Source organism: Dunckerocampus dactyliophorus, chromosome 1 (genome assembly GCF_027744805.1).
Source record: "Dunckerocampus dactyliophorus isolate RoL2022-P2 chromosome 1, RoL_Ddac_1.1, whole genome shotgun sequence".
NCBI lineage: Eukaryota > Metazoa > Chordata > Actinopteri > Syngnathiformes > Syngnathidae > Dunckerocampus > Dunckerocampus dactyliophorus.
The window spans coordinates 7,958,474-7,981,703 of record NC_072819.1 but is presented as its reverse complement, the minus strand read 5'-3'; the positions used below and the strand labels follow the sequence as shown (position 1 = coordinate 7,981,703).

Below are 23,230 nucleotides of genomic sequence, written 5' to 3'. Positions count from 1 at the left end.
GGACGTGAGCTACCAGGAAGGCTGTCAAGCTAGCTCAGCAGGACATGTTTTATCAAGTATTGTTCAATATAGCAACTCAACAAGCGGTCTGCTGTGGTATGTGTGGCGAATACGAGATGAAATTTCAACGCCACTCTACATTTTAAAGGAACCTCCCCCTCATTTGTTGTGTGAGCTAGTTTGACGGGTTAGCTTCAGGTCAGTAGGCTGCAGCTAAAGGTGGTGGTGTTGCCAGTGACTATGCAAGGGGAAACCACGGCAATACGAATCACGGAAAACGAAGGCAAACTGGATGTATTCCCCCAGAACAGGACTCCAAGCTCGGGTAGAGCAAGTACCAAAAGCTGGCAGTATAGGTGAGTGTTTTTAGCATGGCTAGTGACTGAATCCAAGCGTGTTTGTGTGTCAGTTCACGCAGTTCCATACTTAGGCACTTAAAGTGTGTCAAGTATGGAAGTGCTTGAATTAACACGCCACTATTGTGTTGGATCATTACTCACACTATACAGGTGTGATAGAACTACATCTAGCCTCCCTTTTTATTAGAACTGGACAGTAGAAGTGTATGTTCTGATTGTTTTGTCTCTTTTTGTATGATAACATCACTTGACAGTGACCACATGGAGAATATTGATGGCTACTTGATGAAGTATACCAACCTGGTGACAGGCTGGCAGTACAGGTGAGGTGTCAATCATTCACAACTGCTGATGCAATTTCACTGACATTGACAGAGTTGCCACACCTCTTGTTTTTTTTAGGTTCTTTGTTCTCAACAATGAAGCGGGCTTGCTGGAGTACTTTGTCAACGAGCAGTCACGGCCGCAGAAACCGCGTGGCATGCTCGCCCTGGCAGGGGCGGTCATCTCCCCCAGCGACGAGGACTCGCACACTTTCACTGTCAATGCAATCAGTGGCGAGCAGTACAAGCTCAGGGGTGTGTTTGAACAGCCTTATTCTGATGAGGGATGGGAATAATAGTAATCGATTATTTAAATGACTGTACAGTAATCCCTAATTTATTGCGGTTAAATTGGTTCTATACACAATAGTGATAAGTGAATCTCTCTGAAGTAGGATTCCTTATTTATAAATGGAATATTTTTGTAGTTTACAACCTTCTAAATACGGTTTTTAGTTACCGCCCTCTAGACATGAATGTATTCACCTCTACACTCCAACTACACAGTATAGTAGACATAATACGTGAAAATAAGACAAAAATAACAATTAATATAGAATCATACATGTTAGCTTTGGGAAAGTTTCTTGTTCCGCTTTCTGGACAGTTTTTCCTGCAATGGCACCTGTCCCGTCAGTGTAACATTACTGACACCTACTGACCAGTGTAGAATACTACATATCACAACACATCTTTCACTGCGTTTTCTGAATATCTTATACCGGGGCAGTCCAAAGTGCGGCCCGCGGTCCATTTGTGGTGAGCGGGTGTCTTTTTATTGGCCTGGGGCCCATTGTAAAAATATAATTTAATGAGAAAACTTAAAAAAAAAAAAAAAGAAAAACAGCAACCATAATTTTACTAGAATAAAGTCAAAATATTAAGAGAAAAAAGTTATAATCGAACAAAAATAAAATTGCAAGTTGCAGTACTATGAGGAAAGATCATGTGATTTTAGTAGAATAAAGTTTAAATAATTTTGAAAACAACTTTTTTTAAAGCTGTTATATGAAAAAGCAAAAGGAATAAAGTGGTAATTTAATATTTGGAAAGTTAGGTTGTGGAAAAAGTTTAGAAGAATAAAGTCAAAATATTATGGGAAGAAAGTCATAATTACACAAAATTTACAAGAATAAAGATGAAATAGTTGGAAAATAAAAAAATAGCAGAAATGAAAAAAACAGTTGTATTTTTATGAAAATAAAGTGGAAAATAACGTGTACTGTACAATATAAAGTAAATAAATATAATAAATGTAATTTAACAAGAAAACTAAAAACAGCAAAAATTGAGAAATCAGCTTTAATTTTATAAGAAAAATGAGGGAAAAAATGTCATTTTAGTAGCACAGAGTTGAAATATAAAAAAAAAAATGTTTATTTGAAATGAAATATGAGAAACAAGTTGTCGTTTTTGGGGGGAAGAGTTCTAATATGGGAATAAAGTCAAAATATGTGAATAAAGTCGAGAAAATTTTCACGAAGATTAAGAAGAAATAAAATACATATTACAAATACATACAAATACATATTTGGAAAAAAAAACGTTAATAAAATTGGGAGCATACTAAGTTCATAGTAATCATAGTAAGGCTTTTTCACCAATATCACAAAGCTGAGTTGCTTTTTTTTCTTGAAATATATCCAGTATGTATAATTTCTTAGCATATGCTTTACAAAATCCGCTCGCCACTAAGGTCCCCTAGGGAACGCATTTATAGTGACACACACACAAGCAGAAGTTTTATTTACATCTAAAATGGCTTATTTACTCTTCTTATGTCTACTATATTAGATAATACGAGTGTAAAGCCATTTATAGTTGCCATTACCATACATTGATGAGACATTAGCCACCGGAGGAAATATGCTCTCCAGAAAAACAACAAGGAACTGCTGACTTGTACGTCTTATGTCTTATTTTCTGTGATTGTGTCTACTATATTGGTTAATACCAATGTAAAGGTGACTATACGTAAAGGTGTTGTTTCATGTCTAGAGGGTTCTAATAATGTTAAAAAACATATTTAGAAGGTCGTAAACAGGTTTTGTATGCCATAACTACATAAATATTCCACTTATTAATACTGAATCATACTTCACGGAAATTCACGTATTGCAGTCAGCTCTGGAAACCAATTAACCGTGACAAATGAGGGACGGCTGTATTTGTATTTTAGTTCATTTAGCCATTTTTTTGCTTGAAAATGCTTAATTTAGGCGAAAAATACATACAATTAGCTTAAATATGCATATTGTTCACAAATAATATTCCGTATTCAACCGCAAAACAGCAATGATTTATGAATTAAGGTATTTTGAAAAACTGTGATAGTGAAGCTGTGACATTTGCAGCGCAATGTGGGCAGTGATGACTGTATGGATGAGAGATGCTTGATATTGGTTTTCTTACTGATATTGGATATACTGACATTGTCCAGCACTACATTAATGATACTGATAGACTGCAGCTCTTCTCTTGAACTCATATCGTGTAATGAACACATTATGTGTTGTCTACTGTGATGTCGTCTGAATCATTTTTACAAATTAACACTTAGCAACTATATGACTGACAAGATGTCTCACTCTGTTTGCTGTTGTACTATAAAGCGTGTAGGCGCTGAACCAGTGCACAGAGTGGTTCCTCTTCCTTCTTTTTGGAGGTGGGAGGCGAGGCGACACGCATGCACATAGCAATATATGGAGGCCGGCAAAATTATGGAGTTCATTTTCATTTATCGTGTGATTAGTTAATTTATTATCGTCTATCTTTTTCAGACCATTTTCGAGAGAAAACAATAACTTCTTAGAATATTCCGATACATGCTGATCTTTACTGTTAATTACGCATTTGTGATTCCCGTCTGCTTTTGGGTGTCCGTTTGTGAATGGACCATGTCTGCAGTTTGTACAGCGTTCACATTTAAGCTTCAGTTTGAAGCAAACCAAAACATGACACAATCCAGCTGGAGAGTAACTAACCCTGACCGTGCATTTTTGCCCTCAGCAACCGATGCCAAAGAGAGGCAGCACTGGGTGAGCAGACTACAAATCTGTACGCAGCATCACACAGAGGCAATGGGGAAGGTAAGAATTTTTATTTTATTTATTTTTTTTTTTAAGAACAGGGGTTTCCAAAGTGTGGCCTGTGGGCCATTTGCCACCCGCAGCTCATTTTTTCAATTGGTCCGCAGCATATACTAAAATTAAATTACAGATGGACTGCATCAAAACATTTTAAGAACTTCTAGGGACACTGTTAAAAAGGTTACAAGAAAAAAGTTTATGCCACAGCTGACAAACAGTAACAGCACTGATCATTACCAGAATCATTTTTTCATTGTTTTTGTGAGGTCCGGGTGTCCAAAGTGTGGTCAGTTTGCGGCTGGCAGCTTGTTTTTGTATCGACCAGCAGTACATTGAAATAAAATAAAACTAAAAAGATGCTGCTCCTTCTAAACAGCAAAATGGGGATAAAAAAGCAAAAAGGTGTAATGTAACACGAAAAAATCAATAATATGCAGGATGTTTTTTCTTTGCAGCTTATGCAAAAAATGTTTTACAAAATTTTCAGCTTGCAGATTGTTGTTTTTTTTATTGGCCTGTGAGACATTCGAAAACAATATGATTAAAAAGAAACTCAAATGGGGGGCTGGTAGTAGACGTTTTTACACTAATATAAGTAAAAGTAATACATTTTGTCACCTATTAACCCAAAGCTGACACAAAGGGTGTCTTTAAACATATACACTCCTGATTAAAATTTTAAGACCAGTTGAAAAATTGCAAGAATTTACATTTTGCACTGTTTGATCTTAAAGTAGAGCTTCAAAATGCAAAAAGAAGAAATGGGAGTGAGACAAATAAAATTGTCTGAGCAATTTATTGCAAACAAGAATTAAAGTCAAATAGACTGTTCATCAGCCGATCACAAGTTTAAGACCATAGCTGAAAATAACCCAAAATAGACTAGAAATAAAAAAAAAAAATTGCAAAAAGGACTCAGTAATGAGCAGCTGTGCCATTCTTGTTAATCACGTGAAAAATGGGTTTTGGCATGCTTGATGCCAGTGTTTCCAGGAGGCTAGTCTGAATGTTGCTCCAGGTGGTGAAGAGGGCTTGATGGAGGGCATCCACTGTCTGGATGCCCTTTACAGTTTACAGTTTTGTAAACTTCCCTTGCCACATCCATCCCCAAATGTTCTCAATTAGATTCAGATAAGGGGAACACGCAGGATGGTCCAAAAGGCTGAGCTTATTCCTCTGGAAGTCTTTTGTGAACTGCAGCATTGTCCGGTTGAAAAAGCCTTTCATTCCTCCACAAATGAGGGCCTTCAGTCATGAAGGATGCCCCCTGTAACATCTCCACATAGCCGGATACCTTTTGACACCCCTGCACAACCTGATGCTCCATTGTCCCATTGAAGGAAAAAGCAGCCCAGACCATGACGGCACCCCCTCCACTGTGCCATGTAATCCTTGAAGAAGTTTCAAACTACTGTCTAACTGCGTCCAACCTCAGCAGCAATGGGGCGCTGCAAGATGCCTTGCTTATGCACCTCAACAATCTGACCGGATTCAAAGAGAGAAAGCTTTTTTGCCTTTGCCATGAAGAGATCATGACAGTGTGAATACCTCACACTAAATCACATTTATTCCACATTTGCCCAGATTCTGGCTTTTAAAGGCTGTGCTCTGAAGCTTTTGATCAGCTGATGAACAGCCTGTTTCACTTTAATGCTTGTTGGCAATAAATTGCTTACTCCAAAAGTGTTTTTGTCTCACTAACATTTCTTTGTTTTGCATTGTGAAGAACTACTTAGAACCTCTTGAAGCTCCAACAGTGCAAAATGTAAATTCTTGCCATTTTTGAACTGATCTTAAAATTTAAAAAAATCATTTTTTTTATTAAGATCTTCATTTAACCAATAAAGAAAAATAACCTTTTTTATCTTTTGAAATATTGAGAAGAAATATGATATTCTCCTTTTTATGACAGGTGGCACTGTACCTTGGGTTCTTTTAGCACCTTTTAATGTACAAATTGTGTCAAAATGGCCCCCACTTCCTTCAGTTTTCCTGTATGCAGCCCTTGGTTTAGAATGTGTGAAACTGGCATTTCACTCATTTCATGTGGCGTTTTTTGGCGTAGAGCAATCCTCCACCCAAGTCACGCAGCTACTCCATGGTGTCTCAAGGCAGCAGCAGCTCACCCATGTCCCTGCGTCGAACCAGCCAGAACCCTGCCACCTTGTTCAACTGGCAGACACACAAGGGCTCGTCACTCTACTCCAGCAAGCGGTCCCTGCTGCCAGACCATCTAATGGATGCCAGAGAAGTAAGCCATTCAGCGCCTGCAAGCAAACCTGTATTGTCATAGTATTACCTGTTTCAAACGATAATGATTATACATTTACAATAGTGAAACTGAAAATTCACGGTTTGGTTCGATTCAAAGCTTTTTTACTCGTATTTCATTGAATTGCCCAACATTTGTTTCACCTCTAGTACAGTTTTTAAATTAAATGCATGTATTTAGTGTAGCTTTACCTGTCTCATTTTATGGTGTGCATACTTAGAAGTCCATATAAAACCAAAACAGTATCTTGTAAAAATAAAACGATAAAGAGAAAGAAATTCACAATTCAACATGGCAATAAACATAATTGTACATAAATCATCATTAGTTGTCTTTGTGCACTGAGTGCACAATTATTAGGCAGTTTGCATTATTGATTTTTAGTTTTATTATTTAACAATAACAGTGCTCTGGGTCAATCCAAAATGTTAATAAACCTCAAAAGTTAAATATTTAAGGAAGTCAAAGTAAGGTTTTAGCTTTTGAGAATATCTCTGTGTGCACAATTATTTGGCAACTATTAGTGTCCAGAATTATTAGGCAACTCAAAGACAAACAAAAATATTCCCATCTCACTACTTTATTTCAACTGTTTTTAAGTTGGGATGATAAACAAACAATACACACTTTACAAATAAATATTTCTGACATTTGCAAAAATAAATCAGTGACCAATATGGCCACCCTTCTTTTCAAAAACACGGAAAAGCCTTCCATCCATGGAGTCTGTCAATTTCTTGATCATTTGACCATCAACCTTTTTGTCCAGCAGCAACCAAAGCCTCCCAGACACTGTTCAGAGAGGTGTACCTTTTTTCTTCACTGTAAATCTTACGTTTAAGGGCCCACAAGTACTCAATAGGGTTTAGGTCAGGTGAGCAAGGAGGTCATGTCATTACTTTTTAAGACCTTTTTAAGACCTTTACTAGCTAGCCACGCAGTGGAGTACTTGGATGCATGAGATGGAGCATAAAAATCATGGTGGTCTTGAAAGATGGACGCTTTTTCCTGTACCACTGTGTGAAAAAGTGGCAGTAAGTTTGGGAGTTGAGTTTGACTCCATCTTCAACTTGAAAAGGCCCAACAAGCTCATCTTTTAATAATTCCAGCCGTTACCAGTACTCCACCTCCACCTTGCTGGCGTCTGAGTTGGAGTGGAGTCCTCTGCCCATTGCTGATGCAGCCACAGGCCTGTCACTGGTCACTCACTCGAGTCACACTCATCTCATCAGTCCATAAAACTTTTGAAAAATCTGTCTTCAGATATTTCTTGGCCAAGTCATAGCCTTTCAACTTGTGTGTCTTGTTCAGTGGTGGTTGGGTTTCAGCCTTTTTTACCTTGGCCTTGTCTCTGAGCACTGAACACCATGTACCGTACTTCTGGACACTCTAGGACAAGGGTCACCAACGTTTTTCCTTGAGAGCTACTTTTACAAAATGAAAATGGCCAAGAGCTACTCATTTTTGTAACATTTATTTTCAGAGCTTATTTTAAACCCAAACAAAGCGAATATGCTTGTTTTACCAGAACATTAACAAAATGCTGGTGACCACAACTCACATTTTGTATTTCAGAATGCATTTCTTTCATTATTAACTGGAAACCTGAATGAAAAGCAAGCTTGCGGGCACCTCATGTGTTCGTGGGGGGCTACCTGGTGCCCGCGGGCACCATGTTGGTGACCCCTGCTCTAGGAAGATTAAAGTTCAGAAATATGACAGTACTGGAAGATAATGGGTTCCTGGGAGCTTCACGTTTAATTTTCCTCATATATTTGGCAGTTAATTTGCATGTTTTTCTCTCGACACGTTTCTTGCGACCCTTTTGTGCACTTGCAACAAAACATTTGATGGTTCTATGGTCACGTCCTAATATCCTGGCAATTTCGGCAATTTCAAGGGTGCTGCATCCCTATGAAAGACATTTTACAGTTCTTGACTTTTCAGAGTCTGTTAAATCTCTTTTCTGGCTCATTTTGCCAGAGGAAAAGAAGCTGCCTAATAATTGTGCCCACCCAATAAAGGGTGTTGATCTCCTCAGACCACACCCTCCTAACCTGCTTAAACCCAATAGGCATTCAAGTTTATTCAGCTTGGGGTTGGAAAATATGTGTAAAAATGAGAATATGGTCAAAATACTGACTTGCCTCATCCCTCAATACAGTGGAAGTCAAGCCAACACATAAAAAAAACGTAAAAATGTTTTTTTCAATTCATAAAAATAAAACAATTCATAAAAAATTCATAAAATATTAACAATAACAAGTGTAGAAATGCACATTTCCATAATGTATTTTTTTGTTGTTGTTTTTTTTGTATGGAACTAGACCCTACAAATACAATTTGGAATTATATTGCATGTATATTAGGAATGTTCGATATTGGATTTTTTGCCGATATTGTCCAGCTCTCAATTCATGATTCCGATATCAACCGATACCGATACGTGTAACATCACATATCTCCTGTCGTGAAATTAACACAAAGTCTTTATCTAGCCATTGAGCAATCAAGCTCAACATGCGAACCTGGCTAATGCTTGAAGACCAGATATCTGTTGTGAAGCTAATGGATACAGCATCAGCAATTAGCTGTAAACAACATTGTACAAAATTGTACAACATGTGAGAAATACTTGCGATTAGGCAAAGCGTGGCTCGAGGAACTCCATGTTTGGTGAATCCGGCGTCTTGCACGATAGAAAAGGGCTGGTTATCCAGTGCGATACACACAATTTCCGATTGATGGCTTTCACCCTAGGAATTGGAAGTATTGAAGGAAGAAGTCTTGGTCCTGCCTCGCATAACTGCTTCGCAGTCATTGCAAATCGCAAGTTTAATATCCGAAGGAGTCACAAACCACAGCCAACAAGGCTTGTTTACACACTTCACAACGCAGTTTGATGACGTCATCCTTTGTGCGCCAGCTCCGTTGTACGGGAGCCCACAGGCCAGCCATCACCAAATGGCGGACCTCGGTCCGGATCTGGACCCAGTGATGGCCCTTTACGGACCTGTGACCAATTAAAGTGAATGGCAAATGTATCGCAGCGGCAGTTTGCGGGCGTAATTACCTCAGTTATTACGGTTAACATGACCGCACATGCGATGACATCACTCCTAATGAACCAGTGAAATCGTTTATTTACCAGCCGAACGAATAAGTGTGTTGTAGGGCAGTGGTTCTCAGTTATTTTCTGTCATGTCCCCACAGGGGGACAGAAATATTTTCGCACTCCCCTGATTTGAAATACGATTGAGAAACCGATAATATCTATTTATTTATCTGTACTGTACAGACTGAACTCGAAACTGAAACCTGCAAAATGCAAAAAAAAATGGAGAGCAGTGAAGCATAAAAGCAAATTCAAATTGTACGTTGAGTACGACAAATTCATACATGTTGGCAGGTCTGTACTAATATGAAAGTCCTCCCTTCCTCTCACACTCCCCCCAGGGAGCCCGCCCCACTATGTGAGAAGAACCGGTTGTAGGGTGATTTGCAGGGTTTCATTTGATATTCATGAGCGAGTCTCTTGGACGCAATTTAAGGCAAAATAAGGTTTGGACCTTTGCTGTGAACAAAACTGCATAAATGGACCTTACTCGATTTTAATTGAAGACCCCTGCCATGCATATGCAGCAGTGTTTTCATTCGGTTTTCATTATAGAGAAAAACACAATACCGATATTACATTTTTATGCCAATACCGGGCCGATATTATCGGACATCCCCAATGTACAGCATCCTACCACTTCATAAGTAGTTATTTTATCCGGAAGATAATTTATGGATAATAAAAATGGAAAAATGCAGTTCCGCATGCCCCTTGGGACGGCGTCTGCTGCCAGCCACTACAGCTTCTGCCTTCCAAAGTGCTGCCCAGGGGCCATTTGAAGCCGCGGCAGTTTTTAATTGGCCTGTGGCACATTCTAAAAATATAATTTTACAAGAAAACTTTTTTTTTAAAAACAACAGCACAAATTTATAAATCAGCAGTATTTTTTTTTACAAGAAAAGTCAAAATATTAAGAGAAAAAGTTTTAATTGAAGGAGAAAAAGTAATTTTACGAGAATAACGGTGTAAAAAGGCAAAGTAATGTGATGTTACTAGCATAAAGTTGAAATATTAAGGAAAAAACATTTTTTAAAAGTTGTAGTATTATGAGAAACTAACAAAACAATGAATGAAGTTGTAATTTTTGGAAAGTTAGGTTGTGGAAAAAGTTACAATGTTCCAAGAATAAAGTCAAAATATTATGGGAATAAAGTCATAAGAAAAATTTACAAGAAGAAAGTTGAAGTAGTTGGAAAAAAAAAAACTAGTTAACTAAAACTAATTATATTATAAGGAAAAATGTCATTTTAGTAGCACAGAGTTGAAATATTAAAGTAAAAAAACATAATTTTTAAAACTCTGAATATCATAAGAAACAAACAAAACAAAATAAGGTTGTCATTTTTTGGGGGAAAATAATATTATTATTAAATAATATAATATAATATAATATTATGGCAACAAACTCAAAATATTACAAAAAGAAGATTTCCAAAGATTTTTTTTTAAGAAGAAAGTTAAAATATTTGCATAATTTAAAAAAAATGCAAAAATGGGGGAAAAAGAGCCAAGACTGAAGTTGACACCAATAATAGGCTGTCACTTGTCACTTTGTCACATTGTCACACAGGGCCGTCTAGGTTTGCATTTTTTTCTCTCTTAATAATAAAAAGTTTCATTTAAAAACTGCATTTTGTGTTCAGCTGTGTTGTCGTTGTCTAATATTTCAATTTGTTTGATGTATCTCAAACAATCTCCCCAACTAACTAAACATCCCTCCACGCTAGATGATGAGCCAGGCTCAGGGCCAACACAAAGACCTGATCCAGGGCATAGAGTGCCTTCCTGCAGCCCCTGGACTCTCTGCTCTGGACCAGGACCTGCTAATGCTCAAGGCCACCTCCATGGCCACTATGACTTGTCTCAACGAGTGCCTGCACATCCTTAACCTGCAGCAGGTGGCCAGGCAGAGAAGTTCGTTTGGAGGTGAGCTGCTTGTTTCTTCTTCTATATACAGCATGTGCATAAAATTGTCATAATAGAAACAGAATGTGTACTAATTAGTGCAAGTCTTGGTGACAAGTCAAACCTTGGTGACAGGCCTCCACCCAGTCCACAGTAGACAAACAATGGAATCATTTTGCATTATTGATAGGAAACCGAACCTATTATTATTACCACCTGTTTGAAAGGTAATTGGATATCAGTCAGTTAAAATGTCCATCTGCAGTGCTGCTGTGACAGGAAGCACGTTTAATTGAATGTGGTGTATCTAACTTGTGATACAATATATCAGTCATGTTTGACTGGACATCAAAATCATCTGAAATGGGACAAGGGCCAGCTTGTCCCATTTTTCTGCAGCAGATCTCATGACTCGATGCATATTTCATCAGGCAGCACCAATCACAACCGCCAATCAGATTAAGTTGCCTGGCAACATGTCAGGTGGACTTCGATGGGCTCGGCCCCCCTCCACCACAAACGTGCATAAAAAGATGCCACACCAGGAAGCTTAAACCAATAAGAGGAGGAGGAGGTTTCCTGTTGGCGGGGCCAACGTGTAGGCCGTCTGAAGGGCCGAGTTACACTCTGCTGGGTTCCAAGTAGAACCATTTGTCCAGCAGAAGCCAGGCTCTTGTGTGGCGAGTTCTAGGTCAGCCGTGAGTGTTGGGGGTGGGGCATCGGGAGGGAGGGGGGAGGTTAATATTGTGAGTACCTCTGAACCTGCTGCTCTGCACCCCCACTCCATGGCAGGATCCACCATAGAGTGGCTGGAGCCCAAGCTGCCTGACATCCTGAAGAACGGCAGCGACTCGCTGGGCAGCTTCACAACAGGAGAGGGCCTGCTGGAAGACGGCCACCCGGAGCTCAGCAGCCCGGAGTCGTGCAGCTTCTCCGGGGTAAGACAACAGGAGTTACCTTGTCTTCCCACAGGTGTGCTAACCTGGAAAATTGATGAATTAATCATGGTCTCACTATGACAGGAGCAGGAAGACATTGATGCCGAGGATGAGATAGCGGACTCGTTCACAGACAAAGAGGAGGAGCTGGGCGCTGTGGAGGAGGAGCGCAGTGTCATCTTACACCTGCTCTCGCAGCTGAAGCTCGGCATGGACCTCACGCGAGTAGGTCAAGTTCCATGTGTGCAACTTGCCATTTACAGATTGTCACAGCAGCCTGAATTTAGTTCCAGGAATTGCACACATTAGTAATTCGGCAAACTTGCAGCTCTTTTTGGTGAAACAGTATTTTTTTTCTGCAAAAATTGCCCTTTATTTCCGCAGAAGACACATCTCATTCAGCATAAGTCTGTCATAATTTATAAATACTTGATAATACATGTACAGCATACATGTACCAGCCTACATCTTTATTTTACACTTTTATGTCTGTATGCGAGCGCACAGTGGCCTAGAGGTTGGCCACACAGTCAGGAGGAGTGGAGTTGGCATGGTCTACCCGTGCGTGTGTGGTACTACGGTTTCCTCCTACGTTCCAAAAATATGCATGCAACCGGAGATTCTAACTTGTCCGTAGGTATGAATGTGAGTGTGAATGCTTGTTTGTCTATATGTACCCTGCGGTTGACAGGTGACCAGTCCAAGGTGTACCCTGGCTCTCGCCCAACGTCGGCTGGGATAGGCTTTGGATCATAAGATGGTACATTGTCATGTATGGAGTTCGTTTTGCTACAGAAGGCACAGTTCTTCAGTCAGAAGCTCTACATACTTTGCTGAGGTCATTTTCTCACCTTCAATGACCGTAAACGGCCTACCAGGTCTCTCCCAATGATTCCAAAACATGAATCAGCCACCTGCTTGCTGACATCGTAGCCTTGTTGAGATATGCTGGCCATACTCCACTTCATCTATCTGGACCACCCAAGGTTGCACAGCCCTCATCAGTAAACAGGATTGTTTGAAAATTAGTCTTCATGTATTTGCTGTTGCAGCTGTTTCTTCTTGTGAGTATTGGTTAGGGGATGACCAAATAGTAGGTTCACCTTGAGGTTCATGGGACTTCAGAGACACCAGCAGCTTAAAATCCCTGTTTGCTGCTTTGTAAAGGCTTTTTAGCAGGTGCTCTCTTGATTCGATAAATTTGTCTGGCAGAAACCTTTCTCATTATGCCTTTATCAGCACAATCCCGGCTGTCATCTGAATCAGCCACAAATTTCTTCGGCGTACCGGCATAGGTTTTTGTGAATGATTTCATGTTTTCATTGCAATATTTAACACTTTTTTTCTGTCAGCAGAGATCCTTTTTCATTCCCTTATTGCCTGAAATCTGTGGCATGCTTAATAATGTGGAACATCATTTTTAAGTAGTTTACTTTTGATTGGGCTCACCTGGCAAACTAATTATGCCAGTTGTCCAAGATTGATATCAGTAATCCAAAGATCCCCAAGACAGAACGCCATCCATGAATTTAATTGACAAACTAAAAATGTTATTATTTGCAAGACTAAGAGCTGTGGGTTTTGGTCAAACAACAGAAGCCATCATTGAATCGGAATGGTGGTTTGAGGTTTCATTTGGACCCTGTGTTCAGCAGGTTACCAAAACCCACAGCTCTTAGTCTTGCAAATGGGGTGAAGCCAGGGCCGAGCCAGAACAATAGATGCTAACGAGCCAGTATCAGAGTCGTTCATACCCAATTCAGGGAGCGACACTTCCCTTTTATCGGTGGTGTTAATAGCAGGATAGGATTATACCACTACTCCGCCCAGGCTTAGTGTAAGGAACCAATAGGAGGAGGGTGTTGGCACACCAATTCCGCCCACTCTTACTGTATTTAAGGCCTAAGCTACCAGCACTTATTAGTTCGCTGACGAAGCTCTTCGGATGAGGAGCGAAACGTCCGACACCTTCTTCACAGAAGTACAGATGACGTCTCAAGAAGCCTTTTCCCCTTCAGTACCAGCTGTTTTAGAGGATTTTGACTGGTCTTTCAAGGCACACAGAATATTGTGTTCCATGGCTATATAAACATGGAACCTACCAAAAGAAACATTAGACTTCCGTCTTTCATCAGAAAATCAAAAAGTTTGTTTCTACCTTTTTCCGTTCTTCAGTAATCAGCAGTAGAACACACGTAGGTTTCAGGAAACAGAAGAAAAAAAGAGAAAACCAGCTTTTTGTGAAAAGATACACTTAGCGTTCACTTTGACACAAATATTTTTTGCTTTTGTGACAGCTTGAATATCTAAACAACTATACCAACAAAAAAAACACAAAAAGGGGGTCGTTTTACATCAAAATAACAATTTATATAACACCATGAACTATTTACAATGTTAACATTTGGAACTGAACTATGCATGCGCGTGTGTGTGTGTGTGTGCGTTAAAATTACCTTACAATGCGTGACAATACTTTCTGCACTCTACACTCCTCCGCTCTCACTTCCTCCTTCCTGTCGTGTGTTTTTTCTATCCACGACCTCTGCCGAGCGCTTATCAGATGCACTTCTGCCACCTTGTGGCCACTTTTATGACTTTAAATTGCACTGAAGTGAAATCCATCAATGGAGAGTTGCGTCCGCACCTCTTTTTACCTCTCACGCAAAAAACCCCCCATAAAAGACGTATAAATACGTTGTTGGGATGTGGGGTTCGGGTTAATACAAACGTACTACATCTTTTGTATTGAATGAGTTAAGAGAAAAAAGACGTTATTTTGGAGGTGACGGGAATAAAATCAAAATATGGGAATAAAGTTATATTTACGAGAAGTAATTACAAAATTTTAAAAAAACAACAGAAATACGAAAAACAGATCTAATTTTACGAGAATAAAGTCAAAATATTAAAAGGGAAAAAAGTCACAATGTTACGAAAATAAACTCATAATCTTATGTGGAAAAATTTCATTTTAGTAGCATAGAGTTCAAATATGACAGAGTTGGAATATTCTAGAAACAAACAAAACAACGAATAAAGTTTTGGAATTTTATTTTTGGAAAATTTGTTTGCTGAAAAAGTTATGTTAGAATAAAGTAAAAAAAAAACAACTTATGGGAATAATGTTAGAAGTCAGAAAAGAAAATGTACAAAAAGAAAGTCTAAATAGTTGGAAAAATAAAATAAAGAACAGCAGAAATGCACAAAACAGCTGGAATTTTATGAGAATAAAATATTACGAGAAAAAGGGTGTATTCTAACAAGGGAAAAAGTCACAATTTTATGACAATGAACTCATAGTATGAGGAAAAATGTCATTTAGTAGCATAGAGTGGAAATATTGAAGATTTAAATATTACTGAAAAAACATTTACATAAAAAAATCTATAAAATAATATAAATATTACAAGAAACAAAGAAAACAACAAAAAGTTCTCATATTTGGAAAATTAGGTTGAGGGAAAAATAATGTTACGAGAATAAAGTAAAACAAACAAAAAAAAGGGAATAATGTTATAATTCAGAGAAGAAAAAGAAGAAAGTTGAAACATTTGGAAAACCCCCCAGCAGAAATGCACAAAACAGCTGGAATTTTATGAGAATAAAATATTATGAAAAATTAGTTGCATTCTAACGAGGGGAAAAAAAAGTCCAAATTTTCCGGGAATAAACTCATGAGGAAAAATGTCATTTTAGCAGCAAAGAGTTGGAATATCGAAGAGTTAAATATTACAGAAAAAAAAACATTATTTACATGAATAAAAACAAACAAAATAATACAAATATTATGAGAAACGAAACAGAAAGCCAAAGTTGTCATTTTTGGAAAACTATGTTGCGGAAAAGGTTATGTTACGAGAATAAAGTCAACAATATTGTGGGAATAAGCTTATACTTAAGAGAAGAAAATGCACAAGAAGAAAGAAAACATTTTGCACTTTGATTTGAACCTTATTTATTTATTCTCATTCTTTTTTTATTTTCTTACTTTTCTTATCTCTCCCATCTGTTTTATTTTGAAGTGTTTTAAGTTTATTATGGCTTTTTTGCAGCGCTCCTGGAAATGTGAATTTCTCTTGGAGATGAATAAAGTATCTATCGATCTAAAAGTAATAAGCGACTGGATTGAGACCAGTTTGTCATTTCATTGATTGCATTAGTCCAGACTTTCATATTTATTCTTGTACAGATGTTTGTGCCACATAGAAATGTGCGGCTTTCCAAATTGTGGTGTTGCCTGCATCATTCAATGGGATTCTTATTTGTGATTTTGGTTTTCCATTGTGTATTATTTTACTAAGCCACTATGGAGCATCTCTCAACTTAAAAATGGCTAAATCACGCTGACTGTCCTCCAGGTTGTCCTGCCCACCTTCATCCTGGAGAAGCGCTCCCTGCTGGAAATGTATGCGGACTTCATGTCGCACCCAGACCTCTTTGTGGCGATCACAGACGGCAGCAGCCCAGAGGAGCGCATGGTCCGCTTCGTGGAATACTACCTCACCTCCTTCCACGAGGGCCGCAAGGGCGCCATCGCCAAAAAGCCCTATAACCCCATCATTGGCGAGACCTTCCACTGCTCCTGGAACGTCCCCAGGAGATCAGAGGCCTCCTCTATTGAGCCCCCACGAGGAAGCCCGGACCAGGCCGCCTCCCAGGATTCCTACCAAGTGCGCTTTGTGGCCGAGCAAGTGTCCCATCATCCCCCCGTGTCGGGCTTCTATGCCGAATGCCAGGAAAGGCGCATGTGCGTGAACACACACGTGTGGACCAAGAGCAAGTTCATGGGCATGTCCATTGGAGTCTCCATGATCGGGGAAGGTTAGCACCTGCTCTTTTATTCTTTTCTTTATGAACCTCATCAAGAAATGCTTTGTGTGCTGATGCTTGTGGTTAGGCTGCCTGACCCTGCTGGAGCATGATGAAGAATACACCTTCACATTGCCCTGCGCATACGCACGCTCCATCCTCACCGTCCCCTGGGTGGAACTGGGGGGCAAAGTCACCATCAATTGCGCAAAGACGGGCTATGCTGCGGTCATCACCTTCCAGACCAAACCCTTTTACGGCGGCAAACTACACAAGTGAGGACTTTGATTGGCAGCAACGCGACTGTGAAGGATGTGAACGCCATTGTGTCCCCGATGCAGGGTGACGGCGGAGGTGAAGCACAACCCCACCAATGCAGTCACGTGCCGCGTTCAGGGGGAGTGGAACGGCGCGCTGGAGTTCACGTACACCGGCGGCGAGACCAAGGTGATCGACGTCACCAAACTTCCTGCTACGAAGAAGCTGGTTCGGCCCGTTGAGAAGCAAGGACCGACTGAATCCAGGTCAGTACGGGTGGACCGCTTTCTTTAGCCCTGGGGTGTCCACAGTACCGCCCCCACATTCTAAATAACAATAATTTAACATAAAAACTTTTTTTTTAATTGAAATGGAAAGGAGCTGCAATATTATGAGAATAAACTTGTAATAATAGGAAGAAAAATATGTTAATTTTTTAAAGTATTATGGGAAACAAACAAAACAGATGTAACCTTTGGAAACTCAGGTTGGGGAAAAAGTTCTATTAACAAAATAGAGTCAAATATGCAAAAAGTCATAATTACAAGAAGTAAAGTTGAAAAATAAACAAATGGCAGAAATGGGGGGAAAAACAGCTGTAATTTTGAGAATAAAGTCAAAATATTAAGAGAAAAAAGTTTCAATTTTATGAGCATAAAGTTGAGGAAAAATGACATTTTAGTAGAATAGAGTTGAAATATTAAATTTTTTTTATTTTTTGAAGTCGTTCTATTATGAAAAACAAAATAAATTTGTATTTTTAAAAAAATATTTAGGTGAAAAGTTATGTTAAGAGAATAAAGTCAAAATAAAAATAGTTGGAAAATAAAAAAAACAGCAGAAAAGAAGTCAAAATGTTGAGAAAAAAAGTCTTATTATTGTAACGAGGAAAAAAAGTTGCAGTTTTATGAGCATAAAACGTCTTTTTAGTAACTTAGAGTTTAAATATTAAAAACAAAATGAATGAAGTCATAATTTTTGGAAAATTAGGTTGGGGGAAAAGTTATGTTAAGCCAGGGGTGTCCAAAGTGCGGCCCGCAGCACCGTCTAAAAATGTAATTTAACGAGGAAACTTAAAAGAAACAACAGCAGCAGCAAAAATGGGAAAATCAATCAAAAGTCAAAATATTAAGAAAAGAGTTGCAATCTAGCAAGGAAAAAAGTTTTACAAGAATAAAGTAACAGTATGAGGAAAAACCTCATTTTAGTAGCATGAAGTTGAAATATTAAAGAAAAAAGGGTTTGTTTTTTTTTTACTTAAAAAAAAACAAAACAATGAATAAAGTTGTGATTTTTGGAAACTTAGGTTGGGGGAAAATGTATAACATGGGAATAAAGTCAAAATATTACATTTGGAAAATTATACAAAATAAATCAACAGCAGAAATTTTATCAGAGTAAAGTAAAAATATTAACAGAAAAAAAATAGTTTTCTAATTAGAAAAAGTTGCAATTTTATGAGAATAAACTTGTAAAATGAGGAAAAATATAATTTGTATTGTATTTGTATTTGTACTTTATTTATCCCAAAGCGGGGAAATTCACTTGTTACAGCAGCAAGCAAGATACGCAAGTAAAGAATACAGTGTAAAGAAATGCATAGTGACTACAACATGGTTCAGGTGGTGCAGGTAACACCAATTTTAGTAACAATGTTGAAATAAAAAAAAAAAATCCATTCTTGTTTTAAAAGATATGAAGTTATAATTACGAGGAGAGAATTTACAAGTGAAAAGCTGAAATGAAATGGTTGGAAAAACAAAAAAACAGCAGAAATGGAAATAAAACAGCTGTAATTTTAGGGGCGTAAAGTCAAAATATTAAGAACAAAAGTCATAATCGAATGAAGAACAAAAGTCGCAATTTTACAAGAATAAACTCGTATTATGATGGAAAAATGCTGCTTTGCTCAGTGACAGGTGGAAGCTAGTTTTTAATTAATTCATGGGAGCGCGTATTGACTAATATTTTAATTTGTTTGATGAGCCATACATCAGATTCTTTCACTTGTGTTGTCTTGCAAAATTGAGAAAGTTTTTACTCATTCGGCATGCTGTGGGCCCAGAAATACATGAATACTCGAACAATACATTTTGAAACACAAAATGTAAGCTACACCACATACATGAGATTTGAGGGTATTGCGCTGGGATGTACTGCTGGGCAGTTACAGGCAAGAACTCATCACAGGGTACAAAGGTGGCGCCCTGATGCGCTGTTTGCATTGTTTACATCATGTTTGCACAGCATTTCACTCATATTACAAAGTGAAATGCAGTTTATCTTTAGCTACATGGAGCTTCTTAGTGTTGCTTTACTAAATATCAAAGTGGCCCTCGCTGGAAAAAGTTTGGACACCCCTGTGTTAAGCGATTAAAGTCAAAACGTAACGGGAATAAAGTTGCTGTTTTGTTATGATAACCAAAACAAAATAAAGTTGCAATTTTTCAAATCAATCAAAATCAAAGTCAAAATATCATCGGAATAAAGTCCTAATATTACAAAAAGAAGTGGGGTTCGCTTCGTTCAGCTAGTGCAGTTGTGTGTGTGTGTGTGTGTGTGTGTGTGCGTGTGCGTGTGTGCGGCTCAGACTGGATGAATGTGACGTGAGGAGCATTTTGCAATGCCTACTGATGGCGTGCAGGTCCTGAGTGGAAAAAGACGAGGCACGTTTATTCTCGCACTCAGCTCGTATCAACCGTCAGTTGCCATTCTCAACACACACGACACATTCCGGCCTTCAAAATAAGAGCGCTGTTTGTTAATTTTGTCTAATTGTGTAAAAAAAAAAAAAATTAAAATAAGAGTGTCATAAAATCTTTCATTAATATACGCGGTTGGAATGACGTCGGTGACTCCATCTTCCTTAATCACAAGCACGAGCATTACAGTTTGTTGAAGATTTTGTCGCAATATGTGCTGAGGCATCCATTTCTTAGTTACTGGACAAAATGGGCCAATGATGTATTGCATCAATAAATGGAAGGATTTTTGCATTTTATTCACTAACCCAAGTAGCACACACTCTATGCTGGTAGGATATAGTAAGTGGAAAAGGTATAAAAAAAAACTGAATTCTAAAAAATTTAAACAGGATTTGGGGAAAAAATAAAACGGATTTCATAGGGCGCTAAGAGAGTTTGTTAAAAAAAAAAAAAAGTCATATTCTAAACACATCACAAATTGATCTACAATCATGTCAGATGAAGTATTTTGTACGCCCATTTTTTTTCCAATTTCCTCTTTTACTGGATGAGAGACCTGACTCACAGAGGTTAGTTCCAAAAGCCTAACAGTGTTGTTGGTCATGCTGTGGAATAGAAAAGGAAATTCAGAATTACTTTGGTTGCATTGTTTTTAATGCTTTGATGAGCTATTTTCATAACCATATTCAATTCCACAAATTCATGTTTGTAACAAAAGCTTCTTATTATTATTTAAAACAAACAAACAAAAAAACATCGGATCTGATCGGCAAGACTATTAAAAAAATCGGATCGCAAGCCAAATGTGGATCGGGACATTCCTAGTTGAAATTTTTTTGGGGAAAAAAAAAAAAAAAAAACAGCACAAATGAAAACAAAGTTAAAATATTAAGAGGGGAAAAAAAGTCGTATTCTACCAAGAAAAAAAGGCCCAATTTTCTGAAAATAAAATCATATGATGAAAAATGTCATTTTAGTCGCATAGAGTTGAAATATTATAGAAAGATTTTATGGGATACAAAAAAAATAAAGTTGTCAATTTTAGAAAATTTGGTTGGGGGGGAAAAGTTATGTTCAGAGAATAAAGTCCAAAAGTTGTGGGAATAAAGTCATAGTGTTAGTTCTCCATCACTGCATGTTGTTGTATGCATGCGCTCACCATTCAGACGCTTGTGGCAACACGTAACTGAGGCCTTACGGCAGAAAGACATGGAAAAAGCCACGGAGCACAAGAGAATCCTGGAAGAGAGACAGCGGACGGAGGAGAGGCACCGGTCCGAGACAGAAACATCCTGGAGGACCAGATACTTCGACAAAGAGGTGAGCGGCGGATCCTGCAGACGTCACGCATGATGTACTGAAGCAGGTTTTCTTTCTCTCAGGGTGATGGCTGGATTTACCACAAACTGCTCTCCAAAAGCTCCGCTGCCAAATCCTAATTTCAACCCGACTGTGGTGGAGTCAGGAAAGCGCTTGCATGTGGAATGAGAGCAAGATGACTTGCACTGAGTTACAGATGGACTCGTACTATTCACAAAGCCTCCAAGCTTTTGTATTGATTATATACACAGTATATATAATCCGATGTTAATAAAACCTATTCTTGTACAGATATTCTATAGCCTTAAACTAGCCAGATGAATGAGGAATGACATTGTAGTCAGATTTTCACAGATTATATGATTATGCATTGACCCTCTGCTGGAATGCCCCCCGCCCCCTCCCCATTTGACCTTATATCCTGCGTGGTTTTGCAGTGGAGGGAAGAACTTGCTGTACATGCATGGTTGCTGCTCCTCTTGCGTCTGCGTTACGCATTTACACGTGTTGTAAAAGGTTTTAAGCAAATGTTGATGTTTTGTAATGCAAATAAATATCATTTTCTTTAAATGTGCTCTGTTTGGTGTACAGCAGTGGTTCCCAAACTTTTTACAGTCGCGTACCCCTTCAGACATTTGACCTGAAGCCATGTACCCCCATAAAAACATAAACCTTTTTATCTTAACTTGAAATATTGAACATAATTTTAGAGTAATTCCGTGTCAAAAATGTGTATTTTGCATGGTCACATTTTGATAAAGTTTCACATTAGCACTGAAAAACATAAGTAATCATCCTACATATCGTTTATTGCAGTTTGATGTTAGCATCCTTTTGTTTAAATGGCTTGGATTTTTTTTTGTCCACTCACGATGGCTAAGGTTTAATTCTGCATATTCAAAAGTTTAAAAGTACAAAAATGCATATACTCAACAATAAAGCCTCATTTTCGAGGGAATCTCCACTAACAAGAGACAGGTTTTCACCGCTACACCGTGCGGGGATTGGAATAGCGACATACATGAACTCTTCAAGATGAAACACTTAGTGCACAAAACAATCATCAAACGTATTTGTTCATTTGGTGCTCACAGGGTCATGAACAACATGCCGTCTCCCTTCTGCTCCGTTGTCCTTGCGCCGTGAGGCGTTCAGGTGCACTTTGTCACACAACTAGCATTAGACGCTAGCCGTTTTTCATTTTTATTCACCCCCTTGACAATAGGTGTACCCCACTTTGGGAACCTAGGGTGTACTGTTAATGAAGACAGTCACGCTGGTGCATTATTTTTTGTGCTGTAACTATGTCCAACTATGAATTAAAATAGTCACAACCGTCAAGAATTTGTGACTATTTCAACCAAATGCCACTTGAGCCGGCGTCCTTGCGCTGACACGTGACGTAGCCGGAAAACGGCGAACATGCATTAAGTCGACGCCGCAGCCATATTGGATGTGGCACGAAGGGACGCCTCAGTTTTATATGCTACATGGAATTCAGTCCAAACGAGCCCTCATGGGATTACCTATCACAGATGAGACTGATTCAAAAATACATTGATTGTATTTTATCATTATAATCTCATTTCACAAGCATAATTTGCTGACTTTGCGGTTAAATCGATTAAGTCCCACGCATGATAACTGTGGGGCAGACGTGCCATATGCCTTGTTTATAAACGGAATATTTTCATAGTTTACGACCCTCGGGATTAGTTTTTAACATTACTAGAGCCCTCTAGATATGAAATACACTCCTATAGTCACCTTTACACTCGTTATACCCAATATAGTAGATAAAGAGTAAATACGCAATTTAAGACTTGAATAATACTCGTGCTCATAGACATTGAGAACTTGTTTAAATTAGCACAATTGAACAGCGATTATGCTGAGTTTTTCCTATGGCTCACATTAACACGACTGTGGTTCGTGATTAGCACACTTCTGGTGAATATACAGTAAAATAATCCACTTCATCACTTGATAACGGCAGCAAACGTAGCCCGTGTTTAAATTGTTATAATTATTATTTAGTAGGGATTATTGTGCCTGTTGTGTTGAAACCTGCGATAAAAGCCTGTGCGCCCTTGTCTATCCTGCGCATGCGTGTACAAAAAACCCAGCTGTT

General features: G+C 38.5%; 1 protein-coding gene across 1 annotated transcript; it reads left to right on the top strand.

Moving 5' to 3' along the window:
• The first annotated feature begins 198 nt into the window (after positions 1 to 198).
• Positions 199 to 22,389, top strand: osbpl11 (oxysterol binding protein-like 11). The gene is made up of 13 exons (XM_054772220.1): positions 199 to 356; positions 614 to 682; positions 762 to 937; positions 3,692 to 3,771; positions 5,837 to 6,022; positions 10,889 to 11,087; positions 11,859 to 12,004; positions 12,089 to 12,229; positions 16,366 to 16,828; positions 16,905 to 17,091; positions 17,158 to 17,340; positions 20,946 to 21,099; positions 21,162 to 22,389. Exons 1-13 carry the CDS (start codon positions 241 to 243, stop codon positions 21,216 to 21,218), a joined length of 2,157 nt encoding a protein of 718 aa, XP_054628195.1. The 5' UTR covers positions 199 to 240; the 3' UTR covers positions 21,219 to 22,389.
• The last annotated feature ends 841 nt before the right edge of the window (positions 22,390 to 23,230 follow it).